Source organism: Drosophila mauritiana, chromosome 3R (assembly GCF_004382145.1).
Source record: "Drosophila mauritiana strain mau12 chromosome 3R, ASM438214v1, whole genome shotgun sequence".
Taxonomy (NCBI): Eukaryota; Metazoa; Arthropoda; class Insecta; order Diptera; family Drosophilidae; genus Drosophila; species Drosophila mauritiana.
The window spans coordinates 19,596,977-19,621,154 of record NC_046670.1 but is presented as its reverse complement, the minus strand read 5'-3'; the positions used below and the strand labels follow the sequence as shown (position 1 = coordinate 19,621,154).

The 24,178-nt window shown below is 44.2% G+C and overlaps 1 protein-coding gene across 1 annotated transcript in view; it reads right to left on the bottom strand.

Annotated features, from left to right (window-relative positions):
* LOC117146000 overlaps nucleotides 1–13,962 on the bottom strand; it is a 31,059-nt gene extending 17,097 nt beyond the window's left edge. Inside the window, exons 1-5 of the mRNA XM_033311917.1 lie at nucleotides 13,832–13,962; nucleotides 9,463–9,671; nucleotides 8,127–8,541; nucleotides 7,547–7,861; nucleotides 1,450–1,850 (exon numbers count right to left, since the gene is read on the bottom strand). Of these exons, the coding sequence (XP_033167808.1) occupies nucleotides 1,450–1,850; nucleotides 7,547–7,861; nucleotides 8,127–8,541; nucleotides 9,463–9,671; nucleotides 13,832–13,962 (1,471 nt within the window). The remainder of the gene's footprint in view (nucleotides 1–1,449; nucleotides 1,851–7,546; nucleotides 7,862–8,126; nucleotides 8,542–9,462; nucleotides 9,672–13,831) is intronic.
* Between the last annotated feature and the right edge of the window lie 10,216 nt (nucleotides 13,963–24,178).

The window sequence follows — 24,178 nt, the reverse complement described above, 5'->3', positions numbered from 1 at the left end:
AGTTATTGTTGTTGTCTGCCGGCGTCGCGGTCGACGTCTGCATTGGCGTTTGCGTTGGCCGTTAATGGTCAGCGCTTCACAGTTAATCGCTGTTTTCCAAGAAGTCGCCATTTTAGTGGTATGCCATTCAAAAAGCTAGCTAGAAAACTGAATTGATCTAGCTATTTTGTAAGTTTTTGATGCCAAGCTGTCAGCACTGGAATTTGCTCTTTGTGGCGTTGCAGCTTGGAAGCTTCTCTGCTGGGGGGCAGCGATAAAGCGGAATAGTGAGTGGGAGAGAAAAGAAGCCGCTCTCAGAAAATCTATTTCTTGCTATCGCAGAGAGCATAATCCGTTGGGGGTTTTGAAAGGAAGCTCGGCTTTGTTAATTCGTTTATCACAAGCAATTTCTCGAAGAAGCCGATAAATGCAATTACACAGGAAAAATTACTATAAATTGATATATTAGGAAATTGAGAAATGCTATCTGGAAAATGCTTGGAAATAACAATTTGCTCAGGAGCTTTAACTCACTACTTTACTGGATAATTGTTGTGAGATCATATCTTATCTTAGTATTGTACATCACATACCAGTAGTATGTGCTAATTTCTCAATATGTAATTATAATCCGCTGGCTTTACTGATTCGTGTTAATCGTAGCCTTGTTCCCGCTTTGTATTGCTTCCACTCCGATAGGCTGGTCTTTGAAGTGCACTTCCAGGAAAAGTTTGGCTACAAAGTTTTGCTAAAAGGAAGCCGCTTGAGCATTTTGAACAACTTTTGGTTTTAGCCTAGTACCCATTTCAACGGATTGAACCGCGAAGCACTACCTCACAAGTTTTCACCGTTAGCGTGTTGAGTATTTTAAGGCCTTGGAAGTTGGTTTTCATCGGCGTCTATGCTAATGTTTCACCTTTAAACAAAGTTTGTGCAGATTCTCTAGTGCGCCAGTGCGCATTAAATCGAATGTCTGATTTATGCGCCGCTCTGTGATTTTCAATCTTTTAGACTTTGGAGCCTCGGGCACTTGGCCCAAGTGGCAATCGATTTAATTCCGCGCCTGCCCGGCTTTCCATCCGGAAAACTCAAGTGCGCATTTGAATTTCAATCAGCCGGCTGCAGCGAAATAAATAAGCCACCGATGACTAGAACGACGAGCTCTTTCCCGTCCACTTCCATTTCCCCTTTCTGGCCAGGAAGTGGGCTTCCCAACGCAACAGTGATGCGTGAGTGCGATATTTTTTGGTCTTATCTAGCTAGTTTTGGCCAAATATAGTAACTTGATCTGCAATGTTCTGTCTAAAAACCAATAAAAAGCCATAAAGTTGCAATAAAATTCTACAATCCGTAAGCTGTAAGGAAAATGTTATGTTTTGGATTGTTAAGAATGGATAGCACTATCCATTGATACGGCACGCATCGCCTGGCAACAAATTTAGGATTCCGCATCCGATTTCCCGCACTCACCGTTTATGATTCTGGTCAGCTTGGAGCGGCGCGTGGATGAGGGACTGAGCATGCTTTCGCGCCGACTGCTGCTGGCACTGCTGCCCCCGTTGCCGCCACCAGATGCCCCATGGTGGTGACCCGAGCCCGGTCCACCCGTTGCTGATCCGGATCCCAGTGCCGAGTCACCGTAATTGACATTCAGCTGGGCCTGCACCTGCGAGGCGAAGGAGCTGCACGTTGAGTTGGAGTACAGGCTGCTGGCCGATGGACGTTTGCTGAATGGCGAGGGGCCGCCGGATGCGGTGGCGCAGGCACCTGGTCCCGTGACTGCCAGCGAGGGGCGTGGCGACTCACTAAACACAATCTCGGCAAAGGAATCGATGCTGGCCGAGCGCTGCAGAGCACTGCTGTCCTTGCGCCTGCAAAGAAATAAAACAGAAACAAAAAATAGAAAACACATAAAGCAAAGCCATGAAACACGACGAGCAGCTCAATGGATTCTGGCGGGGATTCCCTAAGGAGGAGGGCACTGGGCACATCCTCTAACAAGTGCAAACTTGCCGAGTATCGTAATTACTTCACGCTGTCTGACATTTTAATGAGCTGCCCGCCGACCATTAAGTGCCGCTGCGGTCACTGGCCGACCGGCCTAGTTGGCCATAATGCGACCGTTCTTTATGGCCAGGCCAAGAGGAGAAAGCCGCTCAACGGGGCAGCGGTACAAGTGTCGCCACTGCTGTGCAGGTGCACTGAGAAAAAAATCATGCGATTTTCAAAATTACACTCTTCTTTTAAAAATCATAGAAGCAGCCATCGAATATATTATGCTTTAGAGGTGGATAGGAATTTTAAGGTTTAGTTTCGTACGATTTTTCTCTAAGTGCAGCCACCACAGTGGACAGCTGGTGCTAATGCGATGCCGCGGATAATGCTGACAAAGTTGACGCATGTTCATTGCCGCTCGAGCGTATTTCTTCATTCAAGTCAAACACTTTTCTGTGCTTTTCCTGCACTTTTCTTCGGTGTTTTTTTTGCGTTCAACTGGCACGCTTTTGCCCATGACTGGCCAAGTTTATGGCCTGCGAATGGAGGTGAGTGATGTGGCTGATGGGTCAGAGTAAACTGCAATTTACGGGCCACTTGGCGGCCTAATAATGGATTAATTTGCCATCTGCCTGGGAATCGGTGATGGAATGGGATGGAATGGATTGGGTTGGACAGCACCGTGAATTTGAACTTTGCCAGCGCGAACTTTGTTTTGCTTTTGCTGCATCATATTGTGCAGTGTTTACACCGCCCAGAATTCATTTGCAAGCCGCACACACAAATTGAGTTACCCCCTGCCCTTTTGCTCATTTACAGCATTTGCATAATCAGAGTCAAGTTGGCAAACTCGACCGCATTAAGCACGCACCAGCCTTGAGATGAACTTTCTCTATGCCAGCGACTCGTAACCAGTTTGTCCTCCAATGAAGGCTCATATATTAATGCGAGATTCGGTTGTGTGCGTGTGTGTGTCCGTGCAACATGTCGTATGCGCAACATTTTCAATTAAAACCGCAAAGGCTGTCGGCAATCGCATCGCCCTCGTAAATTCAAATTGAGATATGGGAATGGGAATGGGAACGGGGATGGGGTAGAGAGGACTCCGCCTTGTAGACGGATGCATTTGTACACACGCTAATTCTGTTAATCCGAAACCATAATAGACCCAGAGTCGATCTTGCCGCGTTGCTCGTCTCTTTCGTGGAACAATTAAGTGAGTTTGCAATTAAACACATTCATAATTTGCCAACAGCTAAATACGCTTAATCAACGCAAATTCAATCAAATTACGACGCTTTTAAGCAATAAACGAAGTGCTTCCCCAACCCCAAAAAGTCAACCCTATCCACATCAAGCTGGTACTTCCCTGGAAACACTGCGAGAATTAAGTACCTAAGGCTTACTTCAAGTTGCTTAATTTAAAATCATTTACTTAAGTTATTAAAGTTGTACTTAGAAAATGCATAAGTTTACAAAGTGTGCTTTGGTTTGATCGCTACGATTTCTCTCTGTGTACTTTACATCCCATAATAAAGTGTGGTGCAAAAACTTGTACTCGTCATCGTCGTGGATGCCTGATGGCTGGGCTTGAGTGCGGTATCCATAGGTTGGTTAGGGGTTGTTTCTGGTGGGGCTTGGGGAGTGGTTAGAACTATAAGGAACCCCCAAGCCACAGACACATTTCACGACAGGCGACAGGCGGCAAAGTAGACCCTAGTTAGCTCTACTTGACTTGCCGCTGTGTCGTCTTGCCCTTGCCAGTTGTCAACCTCATCGTGGGCGGATTGGGATGCAGATGAGGAATGACAGGCGACCATATGCCCAGAGTTCCCAGTGCCTAGTTTGCCAACAAACCTCAAAGTAAAGCTCTGGATAAGACTGACAGCCAGGAGCTGTCGATAGTAATGATTGTTATTAACTTATGCATACAAGCACTTTAGCCAACTGCCAACTGGTGGCAATAAGTCAAGAGCTGGGCCAAACAAACTGGGCCAATGTTTTGCTTAGCCAGGGATACCATATTGGAAAATCAACAATGCAGTGGAGCAATTGACTTGACAAGGTCGTTTATAAATAGTCATAAGGTGCGAGGTCGACCCTCCTGATAAAAGGTAAAATATAAAGATCCTTAAGTTACTAATCTCAATATTAATATTTTAAAGTCACTTTTTTCTGTGATAAAAGTCGAAAAATTATATATTTTTCTATGCTATATTCCGTTTAGGTCTTTTTAAATCGAAGCTCACTCATTTTGTGAGTGCCTCCGCAGCAGATTTTTCTAACATTTGGGTTCCTCATTTACATTTTTCACCCAACTGCCTGATTTCAAATGCGATTCCCCAGGAAATGTGCTAAGAACAGGTGACACATTTACGCACCCAATCCCTTGACTGCTTAAATATTTCAGGCTTCCTTGGGGGCGAAATGCTGTGCAAATTTCTGGTCATGTCCTTGGCAAACTCCTTTAAGCCTTCGAAGTTTGGGGAAAGTGACAACCTAGTGTGGAAAATGCTCCTAATGTTCAGTTGACTCAGATGTGGGTTGGCTGTACCCAAAAACAATTGACTTGGACGACATGGCTTAGTGTCGTCTGCAGAGTAATTGGATGTGAGTGAAAAGTGCATTGGGATATGGAAGTTAGTTAACTCTGGATCGATATCCCTTTTGGTCCGTTTCAAATGAGCCGCACATTAGGCCTAATGACTGTTGGCCAACTTCAACCAGCCGGCGACTCATTCAGGGTCACATCTGCCAAATTTTTGGTTGTTCTCTGTCGTTCATCATCAGTGGTTGGGGCTTGCCCCCTGCATTTTCCGACCTTTTATGCGAATCGCACACACACACACGCACCGAGGTTCCCCGCTCAAAGGACACAAAGTGAAACTGAAAATAAATCAGAAACAGAATGGCGGTCGTGCCGCACAAATTGATGTTGACATCAGCAAGTCGGCGACTTCGTCGGGGCTTTTAGCTCAACATTTTTTTTGTATTATGTATTTTTTTTTCGGTTCCGCGAAGCCGCATGCAATTTATAAAATTTTACACTACATAACCTACCGCCACCGCCCACGCAAGTCAGCTAATGAGTTTTGTCATTGTATTTGTGTTCGCATCGCTGTGTGTGTGCGGTGTGTGTGTGTGCTTTGAGTGTGTTTGTGTGGGTGCATGGCGCACATGACGTATGCCCAATTTCAGTTATGGTTCGTTTACTCGAACTTCCAGTGGCATCTTGTTGTCGCAGCTAGTTTAGTGGCAGCCAGTCGTTCTTGCCACAGGAGCAGTGGCGTCAAGACGCACAAAACTTTATCCCCAACATTGGACTGGCTGCGCGGTGGCAGGACACCATTTTATTGGCTCCGCATCGCGTCCTTTCCATAGCAGCATACCTCTGGATTGCAAAATGCGGGGGCATAACAAGTTTATAACTTAGTATAAACATTTATATATTAACAACAGCGTTTGTTTGCCTTTGGCAGCTACATTAATCTAATTAATGGCAGCCTCTGTTTGTTTTTCAATTAGGCATATTTATTGGCGGAAGGGACTTTTGTGTAAATGACAACATTTGCCTTTTTGTATGTAAACCAAAAAAAAAACCGGGAATTTATTTATAAATGAAATTTTTGTTGAAACTAATTGTTTCTGACAGCAATGCTTAATCAGCCATAAATTAGAGAGCTAAAACATTTTTTTTAAATTTTATATACGAGATATGCTTTAGTCGACTACCGCCTTTCGACTCCTTCGGTTTCTTAAAACGCTGACGGTTCGGTGGACCGCCTCCATCTTTGTCTTTGGCTGTTGGCTCATGAATAATGCATTCACAATTAAGCCAGTGCGGGCTGGAAAAAAACCCCAACTAGGACCCTAACTCGAATCCTCCGCCCATTGCCCACTTTAACTTGGCCAACTTGGAGCTTTGCAGTTATTATTATGCGCATTGCTGCCTGCTACTCTTGCCATTTGCGATGTTTTACTTGCGAACAAGCTCGTTGCCTCTAAATTTAGCCAGCTAACAACAACGATCGCAACCCAAAAAAAAGGACTCCTTTTGTTTCGGTTTCTGGGTTTTTGCATTTTAAAATATCAAAGTTTAAACGCATAAAACAGTGCCATGGCTAGTGACGTGGTAGCGCCACTAGACTCACTATATTCGAGTACATATATTCCTGTGTCCTGCTGTCAGACGAGTGATGAGGAGGGGAGTGTTGGGTGGGGAGTGGCAGACAGGGAGCGTTGCAATCAGTGTTGTGGGGGGGAAAAGGTCCTTTTGTACCTCCTGCGGCTTGTTTGCCAAAATGATTTTGCACTCTTGGCCATGGCCAACGCCAAGTGGTCCATTGTTGAGTGCCGGTTGCCGAGTTCAAGGCGTAGTCCTTTCCGCTCGTAAATTGCTTAATTCCGTCAGGGAGACATGTGGTATTGCTTCGGTTCGCATATCCTTTGGCTGCACATCGATAAATGTGCTTGCATAATTAATCAGGACTAGTTTTGATGCGTCCACAAATCCGTTGAAGCTTGTGAATTTCGAAACAGCATGTGCGCCGAAATTGGTAAAACCCATCTAACATGTACCACCAATCCAGCCTCCTCCAACCCACTCAATAATTCAACGCGGCTCAACAAAACACAAATTAAACCACAATTTAACAAGTGTGATTCGATTGGCTATGCGTATTGTTTGCGGTTCATACGCAAAAGCGTATATATTTTAAAATTAATAGCGATAAGTATTTACAACTTGCATACTCACTAAAATGTTTCGCTTTAATTTAATATATTTAATTGTTGCCGTTGTAAAATTGAGCTCTTAATTTGTAATGTACCTATACCAAACAATATGAAAAGCTTAAATGTGTATTAGGGCTAAATTTGCCATGGGGCTTAAAAACATATTTAAGTTGGATTATATAGCAGTAGCATTAATCATCTTTTCTAACCTAGATTTCAAATTAAGGGGATTGTTTCGAACTATTTCCTAATTGGATGATTCCCTTTGAGTGTGATGTAAACTTCAGGTTGCAAAGCACGATTAAGTCCATCTAATGCCAGCTGCAAGTCAACCAGCTGTGGTTTGATTTGTGCAACTTATCGGGTGGGAGACCAGTGACGTTAATTAAGCCAGCATCCTGCGGAGAGGTAAGGATCGAGCGGAGGATGAAGCTGCTCCGGGCGTGTTAATCTTGCGTCTGCATGTGTCTCCATTAGTCCGCCCGTGAGGCGTAACGAATAAAGACAAATGCGGCACTCGAACGCAGAGCAGCCTGCTGTCCTGTCATCAAGTCAGTCCGTCCATCCAAGCAGCCATCCATCCATCCATCCATCCATCCATCCATCCATCCCTCCGTTTCTCTAAACCAACTAACCGAGCAGCTAACCAACCTCATGTGGCCGGCCATTAGGTGGCGCAGCCAGAGACACACGACCGAGATCAGCTTTCCAGCTTGAGGGCGTACATGAAATTAGCTAATTGAACCAGCTCGCCACCAGCAGTCAGGCGGTCAGGGTGGAGTCAAGGTGAAAGTTGACAGCGTTGTCGGGGTAAATGCCGTAAATTACGTATACGCACCTCTCCCAGGACAGACGACGCGGCGCCTCCTCGCCCAGTCCCAGGCCCAATCCCCTGCCCAGGCTCTGGACCGCATTGTCAGCCGTGGGCGGTGGCTGCAGATTGGACCTGCCTGCCAGCGTGCTTGATTGATGCAGCAATTTGGCCAGACGCGTGAAGGTCGTGCCAGATCCGGAGCTAGCCGACTCCGCCAGCGGCATCTCGTGGAGCGTGTGCTCCCGGGCCATCGGTGTGGAGGCCTCCGAGGAGGCAGCTGCTCGTTTTCGAGCTGCCAGGCGATAGGCTCGTGCGGCCACCACATGAGGAGCTGGAATTCTGCAAGATAATATTGGTAATAAATATATGTAGGAAATATAAAAAGGTAGTTTAAAATTTAAGAATCCTAACAATCATACGGATTGTTTGGTTTGACTGACTTGGTTGCAATGATTATAGTAACTCCAGCAAATCCTATTAGCTAAGTACTTCAACCTGTTAGCGTACTAATTTATTTACTTTGTCCGTCAGACGTTAGTATAATTCCCATTTCGGATTTTCTAATTAAGCGTTAATTCAGTTGCTCCTCCTCCACTTTACCCACCTGAGGAGCAGAGAACCATCCGCGTGGCACTCGAAATCATCGGACAACTGGAACAGCGAGCTGTCCCCCAGGTGCTGCAGCATCTGCTGCTGTTGCAGTTGCTGCTGCTGATGCAACTGCTGCTGTTGCTGCTGCTGCTGCAGGTGATGATGGTGCGCATTCTGATGTTGGTGGGGCGTGCTGCCCGAGGATTTGCGGCGATAGACCAAATTGCTATCGTCTTTGGGCAAATTCAATGATTTCACCATCAGCGTGTTATTGTTGTTGGCCATGTGTAAATTGTTGTTGTTGTTGCTGCTGCTGGCCGGGTTGTTGTTGCTGCAGATGCTGCTGCTGTTGGTGGCACGTGTGAGCAGCGACCATCGATGGCCACTGGCGCTGCCACTGCGGCTTTTGCTGCCCAGCAAACGTTCGTCTGAATTGGAATTGGAAAGTCGGATAAAAATAAATCGGGGTAAATATGTGGATATTACATATACATATATATGCACAAATATAAACTTGTGCTGCAAACCTGTAAAATGCTCATAATTACTTATTCTGTTGGTGCAACGTGCCAAGTGTGGCACTTTACAAATGCCAGATAAAATTGTTCAAAACGTTTTCATTATTATCCTGCCTTATTTTGCACTCAACCTCTTTGAAATACAATTTCTTGGAAGAACCCAAAATAAAATCTCCACATTTCTGACTATTAATTAAATCGTATAATTTTTTGAAATAAAATATTTATTAAAATTCTACTGTCTAGGCCAGCTTTTGTCGTTTGTATTTATGCCTTTTTCTGTAGCACACTTTACAGCGCGGAAATTGTATTTAAATTGGCTTCACTCTTTGCTCAATTAGTTAATCGAATCCTGGCCATGGTCATGTTGCCATGAAAATGCATTCATGCATTCAATGACCAGAAAGTGAAAGGTTTCAAGAGCTGACATTTTATAGTATACCTACATGCCTTTAAAAGCTGCTCTCAAAGCAGCTGAAAAATATGTGGTAGTCCTTGACCTAATTCCAAATCTCGAAAATCTATCTTAATTAAGCCGAATTATATAAAACACCCTAACATTGTTAAACTCTCAATTTATCTATTGTAGTTTAAACAATTTTAAAATTGTAAGTAAATGGCCAAACTTTTGTGCATTATATTATCCAATAAAAAATTAATTATTGAAAAACCTCATGTCAGTTATTATTTATGCAACATTAACTTATCGCATGGAATTTTTGATTAATTGCATTTAAGCAAAGTGCAAAGAATAAGCTTTATTGTTGCATGGCAGTGTTTTTTTTTTTTTATAAATAAACCCACTTCGAATAAAAAACATATAGTACGCACCCAGCTGAAATGTTTGCTTATCCGTGTGCAGCGAGACGACCGGAAGTCCTGGCACAATGATGGCGGGCAGTGTGCGCGACCGTAACAATGGCGGCGGCAGCTTCCGGCTGCCTGGTCGCGATTGTGACCCGGAGCCACCGCCACCACCACCAGCCGCACCACCCGCGCCGCACGCACCACCCGCCGCTGCGGCGGCACTTTGCTGGGCTCTGAAATGAAAGAGAAGGCGGTGGTGAGAGGATGAGCAAAGGGTGCGGAAGAGCCAAAGAAAGTGACAATAATAAGTTAATGCTATTATTTATTAAGTGCGACGAGTCGGGAGTGTCAGCAGGCAAATGCAATTACTTCCCGTCCTCATTGCACAGCTCCATGCCATTTCCGTTTCATTTGCATGCGGCATCCTTTCCTTGTCCGCCCATATGTACTCCCGCGTACACTGAGCGAAAAAGGGATGCCATTCAAAAGGTATTTAAATCTAGCAAATCTTAATCTTATATATTGCATCATAACTTAAATAATGCATCATAAATGACGCTAGTTCCTTTGTGAATATAAATCATGCTTTGTTTTTAGGAAAACGAGTCATGTAAAATTATTTCTGCCCCCTTAACATTTGATTCAACCCAATTTTCTGTGGCACGCCGCCGTGTCAAGAATTTAATTTAATTTGTTTATGACTTGCAACCCGTCTGCGTTGAAAGAGTGTCATTGTCAGCTGTCGCTTTGCGCATTTTTTGTTTTTTTTTGTGCGCCCCTCGCATGTGAATTACATTTGATTGTTGTGTGGAAATTACTTTCAACACCTCACCTATATAAGACCCCCTATAAAATCCATTCTGATATCATTCGACTGCCTGCGACAGCTGTGAGTTTCCCGCTTGCACGAATTTTCCATGACGAAACGTTGGAGCGATGAAACCCTCGGCATTTCTGCAGCCTGATGTGTGATTGAATTCCTGGCACTCGAACTCGATTCCCAACTTGACGCCTACAACAGATGCGTCTGTCCAGGTCCTGCGCCGGCAATTGTCAATCGGATGGAACAGCTCCACCACCCAAACACCCAACCAACCAACCACCCAACCACCCACTTGCCACTTGAACTATACACACATGTACATGTGTGTATGTGCATGCAATAAAAAAATAAGAGTACGAGTTCTGTGTATGCTAACAAAAAATGGAAAACTTTTTATTTGATTTATTTCTGACTTTGACATTTGGCCAAGGCGCCCGAATATCTGCCATTTTTACCAGCAACAACTTCCGCTCCTGCAATATTGATGATGATAGTGGGGGATAGAAGGATGCCAGGATGGCAGGATTTCGAACAGAAATCAGCAAAGTTTTTCCCACCCAGAGGCATTTACAAGATGCCAGCTAGGGACAACACATTCAATTGCTGCACCCGCACTTAGTCCTTTTCCATATCACAGATGGCAGCGACAGCCGTGTTGCAGCAAAAGGCAGGGGGCATCATGTAAGCAATTTATATGCGTCCTTGCAACCAAAGGAGTGTGCCACGAAACAACGGCGGACAACTTGAGAAAACTTGGCGTAACACTTAGTTAAAGCTGCCAAAAGAGCAACAAATTCACTCGCATGGCACAATGTCCACACATAAATAAAGGCGAAAATTACATAATACGCTGGCGAAATAAGTTAAAGTTGTGAGGACGAAGCACGACGACCTTTTGTTTTTACGGCACACAGAGAAAAATAGTTTTTTTAGTAGCTAGAAATATCTAAGAAAGCTTAAAAATATGGAGTGGAAGTTCATGCAAGCAAGCAAGTTGCAAAACTATAAGAAACTTTTTAACAAAATATTCATTAAATAAATTTGATAGTTTAAAGGGATATGTTTTCATTAAAATAAGCTTTAAAATTCTATAAAATCTATTTAAGTTTAAAGAGAAAATATTCTTTCCATTCAAATATATAAGAAATGGTTATTTGTACTAGAAGTGGTTTTTTATGACCGTGCAAGCTGACTCCTTTAGCATTTATTGCACCATTCGAGATGAAAACCGAATATCCGTAATCCAAATTAATGCCTAATTTGGTGAAATATTTTCGCTGTGCAGCTGGAGAGGCTCGAGGTTCGCCGGCGGCGCTGAGTTGCTCGACACAAAGGGGCACATACGGCTAGGATAATGCCACAGCAGCCACTAAAGGCAAGCTGTTACAGGTCGCAGCAGGGCGCTTCAAAGCGCAACAAAGCCAGTTCATCTTGGGCGGGGAAAGGGGGTAACGGGTAAACGGGGGCAGTCGGAAGCGGAGGCTTCTTGGGGGTGAGCGACCTGGCGGCACAGCCCACACGCATAACTCAAAGCGGATCTACATAATTGACGTGAAATACTCGTAAACGTAAATCGTACATTACGCCACATGGTGGAGTGGCGGGTGAAGGACTAGGAGTATCCAGTAGAAAAAAAGGTTAACATGCTGTGGGAATTACTGGGAAAAGTGCCTTAAGATGGGGCCTGCATAAAAGGATAATAAAGAGGTGTGATATTTAATGAGCCAGGCAAATCAAAAGGTTATGAAAAACCACTTTTTGGGCCAAGGATTATTCACCGATTACACTTATTTCCGAAAATTCGGTTATTCTGTTGGCACCTCCGACGTGGAAAACTAATAAAGTTCTTTAAGCCGACATAGTGGCACATTAATATCAGCTACGACAACATTCCAGTCTCATTTCGGGCATCGTTTGTGTGTAAAAAGGCCAACTAAGTCGAAAGGCTTTGCCAAATTACGCATACGCACTGTGTGCGCCCTGTAATCCAGCATTTGTGTGTGTGCGTGTTTGTGTGTGTGTTGGCGCGTGTGTGTAATTGCACTTGCTGCTGTGTTTACATGTGCGTGCATAATTAGAGCAAATGTTGTTCGTGTAATCAAATCATCGAAAGGCGGACCCCTTTCCAGGCCAAAAGGACACCCGGCCACGCCCCATTTAAATGGGGCGAGTGAAGAGGTTAAGGGTGCCGAACTTCAGGATAAGTGAGTGAGTGAGTGAGTGAACTTTAAGCGGAAACCCACTTGAAGATTCGCTGGAAACGGGTTGCTCGTGCCTAATTGAGTTTGCCGCTTGGCATTCTGGCGCAGTTCCCGCTCCTTAAGCAAATGCTGAGCATGCCAGGATATAAAAAGCATTTTCATTACGGAGCGCTGCAGCACGGCCAAAAAAAAGAAAAAGCCGGAAAATTCCACCTCCTCCTTTCGTGGGCCATGCTGTGCAATAAACTGCGTTGGAGAGAACAGGCGAAATTGGGGATAAACATAGCTGCGAATCTCTAACGAGCTGCTCCTTCTCCCAGCCAGCAAGCAAGCAAATGAGCAATGGCATTGGAACGTGCATGGGAATCGGGATTGGGCGTGCCACGCCCCCATCAGCACCTAGCCACACGCCCACAAAAAGTAAAAGAAAACACTTGGCCTCTGAGACTCCACGAGCTATATTTATCAGCTACTTTTTGGAGGGTCCTTCAAATGCAGCATCCTGGCCACCAAATGCAGGAGCTGAAAACTAAAGTTGGCTCAAATGCAAGCACCTGAAAACTGAAAGCTGCTTTCTAGCAGGGAATAGTGTACACACATGCTCAAGCTAAAGAGTCTTTAAGGATTTCCCAAATAAGTTGCCACAGATTGCTGTGGCACTGAAAATGGGTGTTTGTGGCACATTTCACAACTTGAGTTCTAATAGGAAATTTAATTCTTAGAAATGTGAATGGCAAAAGCTGGGATTAAACACCATGTAAAGGGAAAGTTCCTTTATAGTGGAGAACAAGAATTTTACGTATTTTTTTATTGCGTCTGTTTAGTTTCAGGAAAATCCTTTACGTTTGCGCTCTTTAAAGAAAATAACAAGAAAAGCAAGAAATCCGTATGTATTTGTTTTTATATCCCATTTCTACTTATTCAAAAAATGTGATAAATTGTAAATAAGCTCTGGGTATTTTCCGGATTATGAAAGTAGAATGCAGATTCCAACAATTCCATTCAAAGTGCTTAAAATAATTCATTAAAATGGGTTTCTACTGAAAGTTTATTATATAATCTTGCTCAAAAATGCACTATTAAAACATGCAGCTCTGGTCAGCCAAATGGATTTAGTTTCGGACCGCGCATATTGATTGGCAACTAAATCGCTCTTGATTGCGGCCCAATCCGCTTTCAATCCGCCGTTCAAACAGACTGTTAATTCTGTTTGCCTTCGGCTGGCAGACACAATTCATTGCGAGGGAAATCCGGCAAATCCCGACAACAGTTTTCCCCCTCTAGTATCCACCTCATCCCCCTTGTAGCACCCCCTCACAACACCGATTACCCCCCGCGGTGGTTAAGTAATGGCAAACATTCGACTTACTGTCGCTCCTTGCGCTGCTGTCGCTTCTTCTTGAACACTTTCCTGACGCGCAGCAAAAGGAAGGCGGCCCGGTCGACGGAGAGGGTGGTGCCGCTTTTCTTCGCAGGACCTGCTGCGGCATCCTGCTCCATGTTGGCTGTGCGAATGCTGCTGCTGCTGCTGCTCCTGGCTAGAATCCTGCTGCGTCTCGACTGCGCTGGCTGGTGTCCCTGTGTTGGCTGCTTATTTTGCTGGTAAGCCGGCGGTGCCGCTTATGACAAGTTGCGACGGCATGGCTGGCATTTGTATGCTCGTGGCGTAGTCCTTTGGCTGCTGGTTTTCTCACTTTTGGCTTTTACACTAATACCTGCACTATGTCCATGTTGTTGGGAGGAACTGAGGAGGGGTAGGGTAGGTTAGATGCGGAACATGGTTATATCTATGCACACACACGCGTCGATTTACATATCCTGGCAGGACCTGCACGAGTTCCCAGCTGCCTCGTTGTGTTGTCTGTACAATTGCGTGCCAAGGAGCAAATAACATTTTGCTTACTTGTCGCAGCAGCACTTTCAAACACCCACCCATCCACCTCCTGCCACCCAAAGCGGAATATCCACTTCGTCGACATTACGCATACGACGCGTAAGCATTCATATGATATTGTTTTATTTATGATCTGCTGTTATGGCTGCTTAGGTAAGTTGCGAATTTCTGTGCGTTTTACGCATTTCCATAAACGAATTTCCCCAGCCACGACCCCAAGGACATTTGCCTTGACACGTTCCCCGTTTTCGTCCTTTTTTTTTTGTATTCTTACCCGATTGTCAAATAAAAATTGAAATTCATGTGGCTTTCGGAATGCGACTTTAACCACACCGCCAAGTGAGCATAAACTTTGAGGGTTTTTCTTTGGGAGTTTATTTTGGGTCAGTCGATGAGTTTTTCTTTGAATTTTCCCTCATTGTCAGCTTCAGTTCCATCAGCAGGCGCTCATTGTCAGCTTCATTATCATAATCGTACCTTTTTCCAGATCAATTACGGATTAACTGTCAAGTTTATTGGTGTGCAAAAGGGGGAAAGGTAATCCCCGGGAATCCCCGACAATGCGCACAGCATTAAGTTGAATGTCTTGAACGCCCCCATTCTCTGCCCATTTTCCACCTGCTGTCGCTGGTGACATCTAAGTGAGCTTGAGTGGATTTTGAAAACATTTCCAGCACTCTCAGGAAACGGGGACTCAAACTCAAGCTCGAGCTCACATGCAGAAGGCAGAAGACAGTGGAGCTGTCCCTGTGTGCGACATTCATCCTTGACAAAGGATAAGGAATTGCTGCGCAGCCAAAAACCGATGCCAACTTGAGGGACATGCCACAAAAGGCGACTTATCGGCTAACTTAATATTGACTTATTTGCTCCGCTGGCAATCGAAAACTATTTACTAGCTGCTGGCATTTAGGAGTCCTGCCAAATCGGTGACTCTAGGTAGCTATCCATGACTAAGTCCTCAGTCTGCTGATAAATGATTACGATGTCGAATTTGGGTCACAAGCAGCTGATGAAGCTCCAAGGCTCAAAAATAATTGCCCTGGCAGCTTCATTTCTGATGAGGGTGATGACGTTGGGGCATCCAAGCAATTATATTCTGATTTGATAATCACAGCCGGAAGCTGTCATATCCAGATGGAATGTCCGAGTCACGCGCCAGCTAGAGACAAAAAGATGAGCTGGGAAAATTCAGAAGATTGAGATAGATTGGGCATATAGGAATGCGTAGCTGCTATCGGGAATTTAATTGCTTCCACGATTGATTGCGGGCCATAAATGAAGTTCTAGTGAATTGATTGCAGCTTGGGAATAGTGGAAGAAATGCTAGTCAAATGCTACGATTTAATATGCAATTTAATGAGACGCTTGTGTACGAAATGCCAATTAAGTTTGGCAACTTTCAGGTAAAAGCCTGAAAAACATTCCTAGAATGCACAAGCTGTATTTGATGTAATCCAAACCACCGACAGAACCAGCAGACCACAAAACCAAAGATACACTTCGGACCACCGACGGTAGTCGACGCAAGGATTAATTTCCGAAATATCACAGAATGCAGAAGACATTGGCTTTTGGTCCTGTTCCAGTGCATGGCATCGAGTTAATTGAATGTCATGGCAAGCTCCGCTGCTGATTGGAACCAGGGAGGGATCCAGGATCCAGAATCCAGAATCCTCCGTCCTCATTCCTGGTAGCTAACAGCACGTGTCTCTGCCACTGTTGCAAGTCATTTCCGACACGAACGAGGCGGCCGCCTGTGGCTTAGATTGCGCAATTTGACTTTAAAGTCAATCATTTCGCGCTTCAAGTCCTGCTGATTTCGCTGCTCCTGCTGCTCCTCCTGGTGCTGCTGCTGATGGTGTATGGAGCACAGGACGATAAACGACACATCCCGGACAGGTGGAGCTGGGCCAACCACAACCACATCGGTGGCACGTCACTTGCAACGCTTCCGCTGTTGATTTATTCGCCATTACCGGAACGCCGGAACGTGACCGGTTGCGTCTCAACATCGGATGGCAAGGATGCCATAATTAAATAACAATTTGCCAGCGAACACCAAAGGGGCGGAGGACTGTGACTGCGACTAGGACTGGAGGTGAACCTGGACCAGCACAGCACCGGCTTGTCGCAGGACACCCAAAGGACATTCGCACATGTGCGTTGATGGCTGGGCAGAGAGGAGTTGCTGCGGGAGCACTAAGAGCCGGGATCTGCCATCAAGTGCTCGGCATAAAGCGAATGCCACTACCAACTCCCTTTATGGGCCACCATTTCGAGAAGGAAGCCGAGCTGCGCACTCCGCCTTTGCATAATTTTTTATTCGGCACAACAAGGCGCTAAGCTGGCAAGCAAACATATACAAAAGTATCTACAGTTGTTAGCGGCATATTAGTAACTTTAAGAAACATTATCTGCAGATTTACATAGCATTAAAATATCAGATAAGCTTATATTCATTGTACTATATACACATCTATTTAGAAATCCCACTGCTTGCTCTATGGCTATTTAAAAAGCATCTTTAAGATGGCAAGTATCTAAAGTAGATATCTTTATTTTATATAGCTTCTTTATTAGCTGCTTGATATTCTTTTTGCACTACCACTAACATTTCGCCCGCGGGTGTGGCTGCCCAATTTGTTTTCCATTTAGTGTCCAGCTGGATCAGACATCTCCAGAGAACGAGGGCCGGAAATGAGTGCAAATTTATGCAGAAAGTAATTAAAAGAACCGTTGTCCGGCTACATTTCCTGGCCCAGTTGTCTGCTCGTTGGTTGGTGGTGGCAGGGGTGGGGGGTTGAGCCGTATAAAGGCGGTTTGTTCGGCTGGGCGGCTGGAGGGGGGCGTGGCCTCCATTGTTCAGGAGCTTTTGAGATGTTTTTAACGATTTGTTTGCGCTCATAAAAGTAAAATTTAATGAAGTTGCAGCATAAAAGGCGCATAAACACGAGCCAAGTGCCTCCCTGACCTTTGTCCTTTTGAGCTGTCTGCCATCTCTGTCTGCTGCGTGTGCTGTCCCTTTCGCACTCACTGAAGTGGTTTCGCCGAGTGTTTGTCACTGTCTTAATTACTTGGCTTTGTGTCTCATTGTTCGCTGGCTGACCACGAAGGCAAATACCAAAGGCTCCTTAAGCTAACGAGCTGTTCAGCTTCTGGCTTGCGATTCCTCCTGCCACACCTACAGGCAGCACCTGCTAAGCTCCAAACTCCCCCCAGCTCCCGCTAGAGATTTCCCAGTAGAGGTTGGTAGATTGGCAGTGAAAAGTACAATCAATTCCAGTTCAGCTTTACACAACAACAACACCACGGGAATGGAGGATCAAGAGGACCGCCCATCTAATTTGGAGGACTAATTGTGAGCAGGATTCAGCTGTTTGTGTGTGTGTGTGTGCCAGCCAGGACATTGGAATTGGATAGGCGTTTGTGTAATTCCCACCCTAATTTGTCTGAAACAACCAAAATGGTTTTGGTTATAAGCTGACTTGACTTGCAAATGTTCTCGCTTTATGTGTAATAAAATGTAAATTGCACGATGATTGAAAATGGTAAACAACCTTTCAATCAGACAATTTTTTCATAGAACTTTGTTAGTTAGTTAGCATATATCTATTTTTGTGAAAGACTTATATTAAATTAAACCCAACAATTCTGCTTTGAAACTTCCCTTACTAGAAAACATTTTCATCAACAAATTTGTGGCTAATTTGCTTTCCCCATCCATCGATTTGTGGCAAGGCTTTAGTCCTGTTCTCGTAGACAACATGGAAACATGAGAGGTTTCAATGGCAGGACTTTGTCTGCCTTCTTCCATCGAACTTCACCGAAATCCAAGCCAAACACTGTCGATACCTGGCTAGCCAAAAAATGGCCCAAGAAGCCCATTGTTTTTTTGCAGACTGCTCCCCCAGGCAGCATGTATATATTTTCAGATACTGACATAGTATGTCTTTCCCAGCTTTTCCACTTGACCTGCCACGCCCCGAAATCCAATTCACTACTGCTTGTTCGTCGCCCATTGTCTGGCCATGTCAAGTCAGCTGCCAAGAATGTATGGCCATATCTGCGTCCCTACATGGCCTACGATATTAGCACTTAAGTACTATTTTCCAGTGTAAATAGCCGGGCCAACAAAAGCCGTTAAAACAAAGCACGGCAAGACGGAGCGATGAGCGTTAATAATGCGTATAAAATGCGACATGTTAACAAGGCCGTCGCACTGAGAGGATTGGAATATGTGGCGTGAGTTTGCTTCAGGTTCCTGATCTCCCAAAGAATTTACATCCATTTGAATGCGAGTTAGACACATATTAGACAACAGGGCGTATGAGTGTTGTGCGCACGTTATTTTCATTTGGGGCGTCCAGCCATGAAAACGCCAGCCTTGAAGTGTATTTATACGCCCTGCGTTTTGGCCACTTTCGTCTGACTTGGCAGTCGGCCGACATTTATGCTTCAAGTTGCCAAGTTTTGTTTGCGTTGCCCGAAACTGTATGCCGCCATTGACTGGCCGTGTAGTTTTGTCTCTGGCCAAATGGCTTTCGGCTCCAGGACATTCAGTCCGCCGGCAAAGCAGCCACCGTGGGGCTATGGAGTGTGGGGCTGTTGGGGTGGGGTTGATGTTGGGCCAAAGGTTGCACAGATTTCATGGCTGGCTGCATGCAGCTGGCGAAAAACAAACAAGCCAACAAAGAAGCCAACCAACGTCGAGCAACAATAACAAAAAAGCAGGCTAAAGCTGGACAGTGAAAACCAGCTAAGTGCATAGTTTGCATTCGCAATTAACAATCAGTGGGGTGCTTTACTCAGGAATTATGAGCACAAAGAACTATTGTTTGAGTGTTCACTCTTAAGTTTACATTATTTTCAATTTCATTCAACTTTAAAGCGGGATACTTCTACCATTTTAAATCAAACATCAAACTGCCTGTGGCTTTAAATTTCAACTTTGGCCCTAAACAAGTGTAACTTCTGGCTTATTTGAGTGTAAAGCTAAATGTCACAGAGAAATGCCAACTACGAACGTTTATATCTCCGAAAAGAGCGACATAAGTGCCCTACTTTGAATTTCACTTCTTTGCAATTCGATTAACATATTTCTTTCAAGTTTCAAGTTGCATTACTTTTGGTTGTTCGAACTTCGAATCTTTAAGACGGCTGACGAGTTTGTAAAAAAAATTCACTTAGGCCAACTTCTACTGTCTATTCAATATGGATGAGTGAATGAAATGGGGATGCTTTGAGAAGGCCAGCAGCAAACACATATGCGCAGCGATGATGATGACGAGGATGACGGTGAAACGCGGTGACAACCAGGCCATCGGAACCCCATTTCTATGGCCTGGAAGCCGGAAGAAGGGGGCCTTGAAAAATTACATGCTTTTAAATTGAAATTTCAGACTGAAAGCAGAAGCGGAGCAGGAAATAGCCGAGGATACAGAAACATCGAGACAACAAGCCAGGACACGAACTGCCGCATGGTTGTTTATTATTATTTGTGGCTTTATTATTCCGGCCACTGGCCCCGGGCCATATTTTCCTTGTTTCGTACCATTTTTTACTCACAATTTGCCGCCGCTAATCAACAAATGAACTGCCGTAACGCATTGCGTATACGCCGCGTGGCTCTTGCTCCTTTGTTCGCCGAGCATTTGCCAGTTGATTTTTGGGACATTTTGGAGGAGCTGCGGTAATGCGTGGCTCCGGGAGCAAATATAATTAGGCAAACACCCCAACGGAATATGATGTCTGCCCCGCGGCAAAACGAAGGCAGTGCATTAAGTGAACCAACCATTTGACCTCAGTTGCGAAGGTGGTTGGGTCAAAGGTCTTGGCACTGGGCACTTAACCACCAGCAAGTGACCAATTACTCTGTGGCTTCTGGTCTCAAGTGATTAGACGATTGATGAACGCCAGCTAATTTCGGGTTAAACTCACCAAGTTGCTTATCCTTTTGGGCCCTCTGTCAAAAGTGTTAATTGACAGACTAATTGAAACAGCCGCAAAAGGCAATTTGCAAATGGAATTTGAGATAAACACAATTAATGCTTCACTTGAACCCTTCAAGCGAGGCGCTCCACTGCCAATAGAGAATTGGCAAAGGCAAACACAAACACGAAATTTCCATTTTGGCCTGCGTTAGCATAATTGTTAAATTAGATAGCAAGCAGGCAAGCAAGATACAGTGTTCGTTCTGAAGTTGTGCAATTTTCAATAAAAACTGATTGGCAGTCGAAAACTCAATTTCCAGACACTTCACTTGACTGGGCTACCCGACATAAATTGCATTTTGTAATTAAATTTATACAAACCCTGGCCATAAAGTACACACCCCGAGTGAAAATCAACCAAATGGTCGTTTATGCTAAATACCGTATAACAATATGGCCATGGATCAACTGGACGGCAGTAGCTCGTTATTCTGGGAGCGGTACGAAATGGCCACACGGCGTATGCGTGATGATTGGCATTGTCGGCGGAGCAAAAGCTTGAGCTGGAGCAAATTGGCGAGCGCAGCACGGCAACTAGTCCTTTTCCCGGGCAGAAAGGAACAAAAAAATGATTGGGAAATCCCCTCAAAGGCAAATATCCTGCGAGCACGTGAGATAGATAAACCGGATTGGGCGGGGGCAAAAAAGAGAAAAAAAACAAGTCCCACGACAGCAAAAAATAAAACAGATTCGCGCTTCAGTAAACAAATCCCGAGCAGGCATCGGTTTTGGGCCACATTAAAGCCGTAAGTACCAGCATACATCCTACCCCAAAAAAATGACAGACGTACAGATTTTGGTCTTCCTTCTGGCAGGGGGATTCCCAATCGCTCAGCGGTTTGGTGTTCAACTTGGCCAAATATTGACAGGGCCATGTGCGAAGTCTGCGATGCGTGGGAAGGGGGGCGGGGGCGTCGAGCCTAAACGACCTACAAATGTAATTTCCCTACGAGCCAATCCAACGCCGCTTACTCAACCAAATCGATGGCAGGACTAGGTGTGCACTCAGAAAAAAAGGAGTGTCTAGAAAGAAAGAAGTCTGAAAAATAACTTATTTCTTGGGCTTACAGTGTTTTTTGCCTTTAATATATAATTTATAACACTGCTCTAAATCATATGATATATATATATTTCATTGGCTTACTTTCAGATATCTTAATATTTCTCTCACTGCACAGCCAAAAAACAAGTTCGTAAATCCAAATAGATATACAAATCAACCGCAAACCCAAATAAAGCAAGGCGAATGAAACATATTCGAGCGGAGGACATCAAAGGAAACCAGAGAGCTGGGGGATTGGGCAGCCAAAGACAATTACGTTCAATTTGAGCCACAAGGACTCTGCAGTTAAGTTCGACTTTCCTGCCATTTGGAAGCGCAACTAAAAATAAGGCAGCCGCATGTAATTGTAATTTAGCTGCAGCCAAGCGCGTTCAAAACAAATTGATTTGCTGCCACGACGGCGATTGGGTTACGTTAGTTTGGTTTGCTTATTTATACACATATGGGATACAAATGGACGCAACTTAAGTACCATCCATATTAGAATCGCTTTTTGTTTGCTCGCGCTTTGCCTTCAACTGCAAACATTTGCAGACAAACACACACACACTTATGAACGGACCGCCCGCCTCGGCATTATAGAGCTATTTTAGTCGGCACTCGCTCATAGTTACAGTCCAAGGTCACAGGACACCCCCCACACACTCACACACACACACACACTAGCTCCCCCCCACACGACTGCGAAATATTTTTAAAACGAAAAAAGCGTAGCACACTTTTCGGGGCGCCCATTTTTGACACTTCATTAGTTCGCGTGAATGAATGTTTCCGTTGTTGTACGTGTATGAAAAGCAGCAGAATAATAAAAATAATAATAATAATAATAATAATGCTGCTGCTGCTGATGATGATGATGATGAAGAAGTAGAAGTAGAAGTAGAAGTAGAAGCATAAAAATGCGGATGAGGAAGGCAAGCAAACTTTTTATGATTTGCCCTCGAACACCTTTTGGCATTGAATTGGCGAAATTTGCCTATAAAGTCAGCCAACTTTCCAATTGTTACCAATAACGAACAGCGTAGAAACTTTCTGCTGCCAAAACAGAAAAGAGAGCCATTAAATCGCTACAGGCACTACGTTGGTAATCGCCGGATTGGGCCAGGGAAAAAATCGTAGAAAATTCGTAGGAAAATTTCGGATTTGAGGGAGAGTTAGCAAAAGCAAGTGCTGCCGCCAGCACGAGTTTCACATTGATGATTTACGATGCGTCTCCGCTGGGCAACCGTGGCCATTTCCCCAGCCAGGTGGCACAAATCAATGGGCAACGCTACCAGCTTTTCCTGCCATTGTCTTACCGCCGCGCCGGAGATCCCGGGCGCAATCCAATGCACATCCCGGGCATTAATCAAGCACAAAAGTGGAGCAGACAGAGCAACCGAATTGAGGTAATAAGACTGCGATAAGCCCCAAGGATATCATACTAATGGTTATGGCGGGGGTAGGATTCATTCCTGCCTTCGATTCCTCGCTGAAATAGCTGCTTGAAATTGCTAATATCTAAGCCGGAAATTGCGAGAATTTCACTACCTTTTCACTTAGCTGGCATCTTTAATTAGCAGCGTTAATTAAAAGTATCAACGGGAGAGCGTGTAATTAAAACCGAACCGCAACAAAACAAAAGAAAGGCACAGCAAAATGTCATTCTAATTGGCGTACGCAATTCATATTGCATAAAAACCAGAAATAAATAAAAGAACCCAGCACTGGCCTATGAATATAAATTGAAAGTGAAATGAAGAGCAGAAAAAAAACAGGGTATGTAAATAAAGCGTTTGTATCAATTAAAACGAAGGCCGGTCGTTATGAAATGCAAATATAGTGACTAAACAAATAATATTTTTAGAAGCTTACATTGTTGTCATTTTTGTGGTTAACCAAAAAGGTTGGTTTCGAAAATAACATTTCATTCTGTGTATCAATGAATATTCTAAAATTTAAGTAAGTCTTTGAACATCATTATCCTAGAGTTTAGTCTGGCTGCTAAATTCAACATAAATTGCAAATTATATTGCCAAAAATAAGCCAAAGGCATTCTCGCATACATCACATTGCATTTATGCACATTGCGCGTCAGCTGCAGCAATCTTCATTAATTGCATTGCAATGAACGTTGGCATTTTCGCACATATGGCACGGCAAAAAAGGCCAAGAAATGTCAGCCAGGCCAACAACACACCCATATGCCATATACATACATATAGTCGGAATTCTCGGAACGCAGCGCCTGCGACGTCATTGTCATGTGAAATGCACAAATTTATTGAGAGCATGCCACATATAGTATAGTATATACAACAACGTCCTTGTGCGGCACTTGGTATAATTTCAGAACTCCTTGTTTATATTTTTAGTGGCAATACCAATTAATCTTAGTTGTCAAGGAGCCGGGCGCCCAGAAATAGCAAATATATATATATATATATATATAAGTTAGGTAAGTACTTGTAATATCGTATTTATATGTACGTGTTTCTGGAGTAAAATTGAGCACTTAATCATCGCTCGCAGATTTAATTAAATGCAGCAAAATAACAATCCAGCGAGCAGGCAGCGATATTAATCATACGCCATGTTGTCAGCTTTATGAAATGCCTGCATAAATCTCTGCCAAGCCGCTGAATGCATTCTGCTGTAAAAAAATGCATGTGTGGGCGCTTGTTGTTGGCAAATTGTTTCAAATGTGCGCAATTTAAACTAAATTGAGTAACCAAAAGCGGAAAAATAAAGGACGAAGCAAACGCTTTCGGTCAGCCTTTCCCTTTT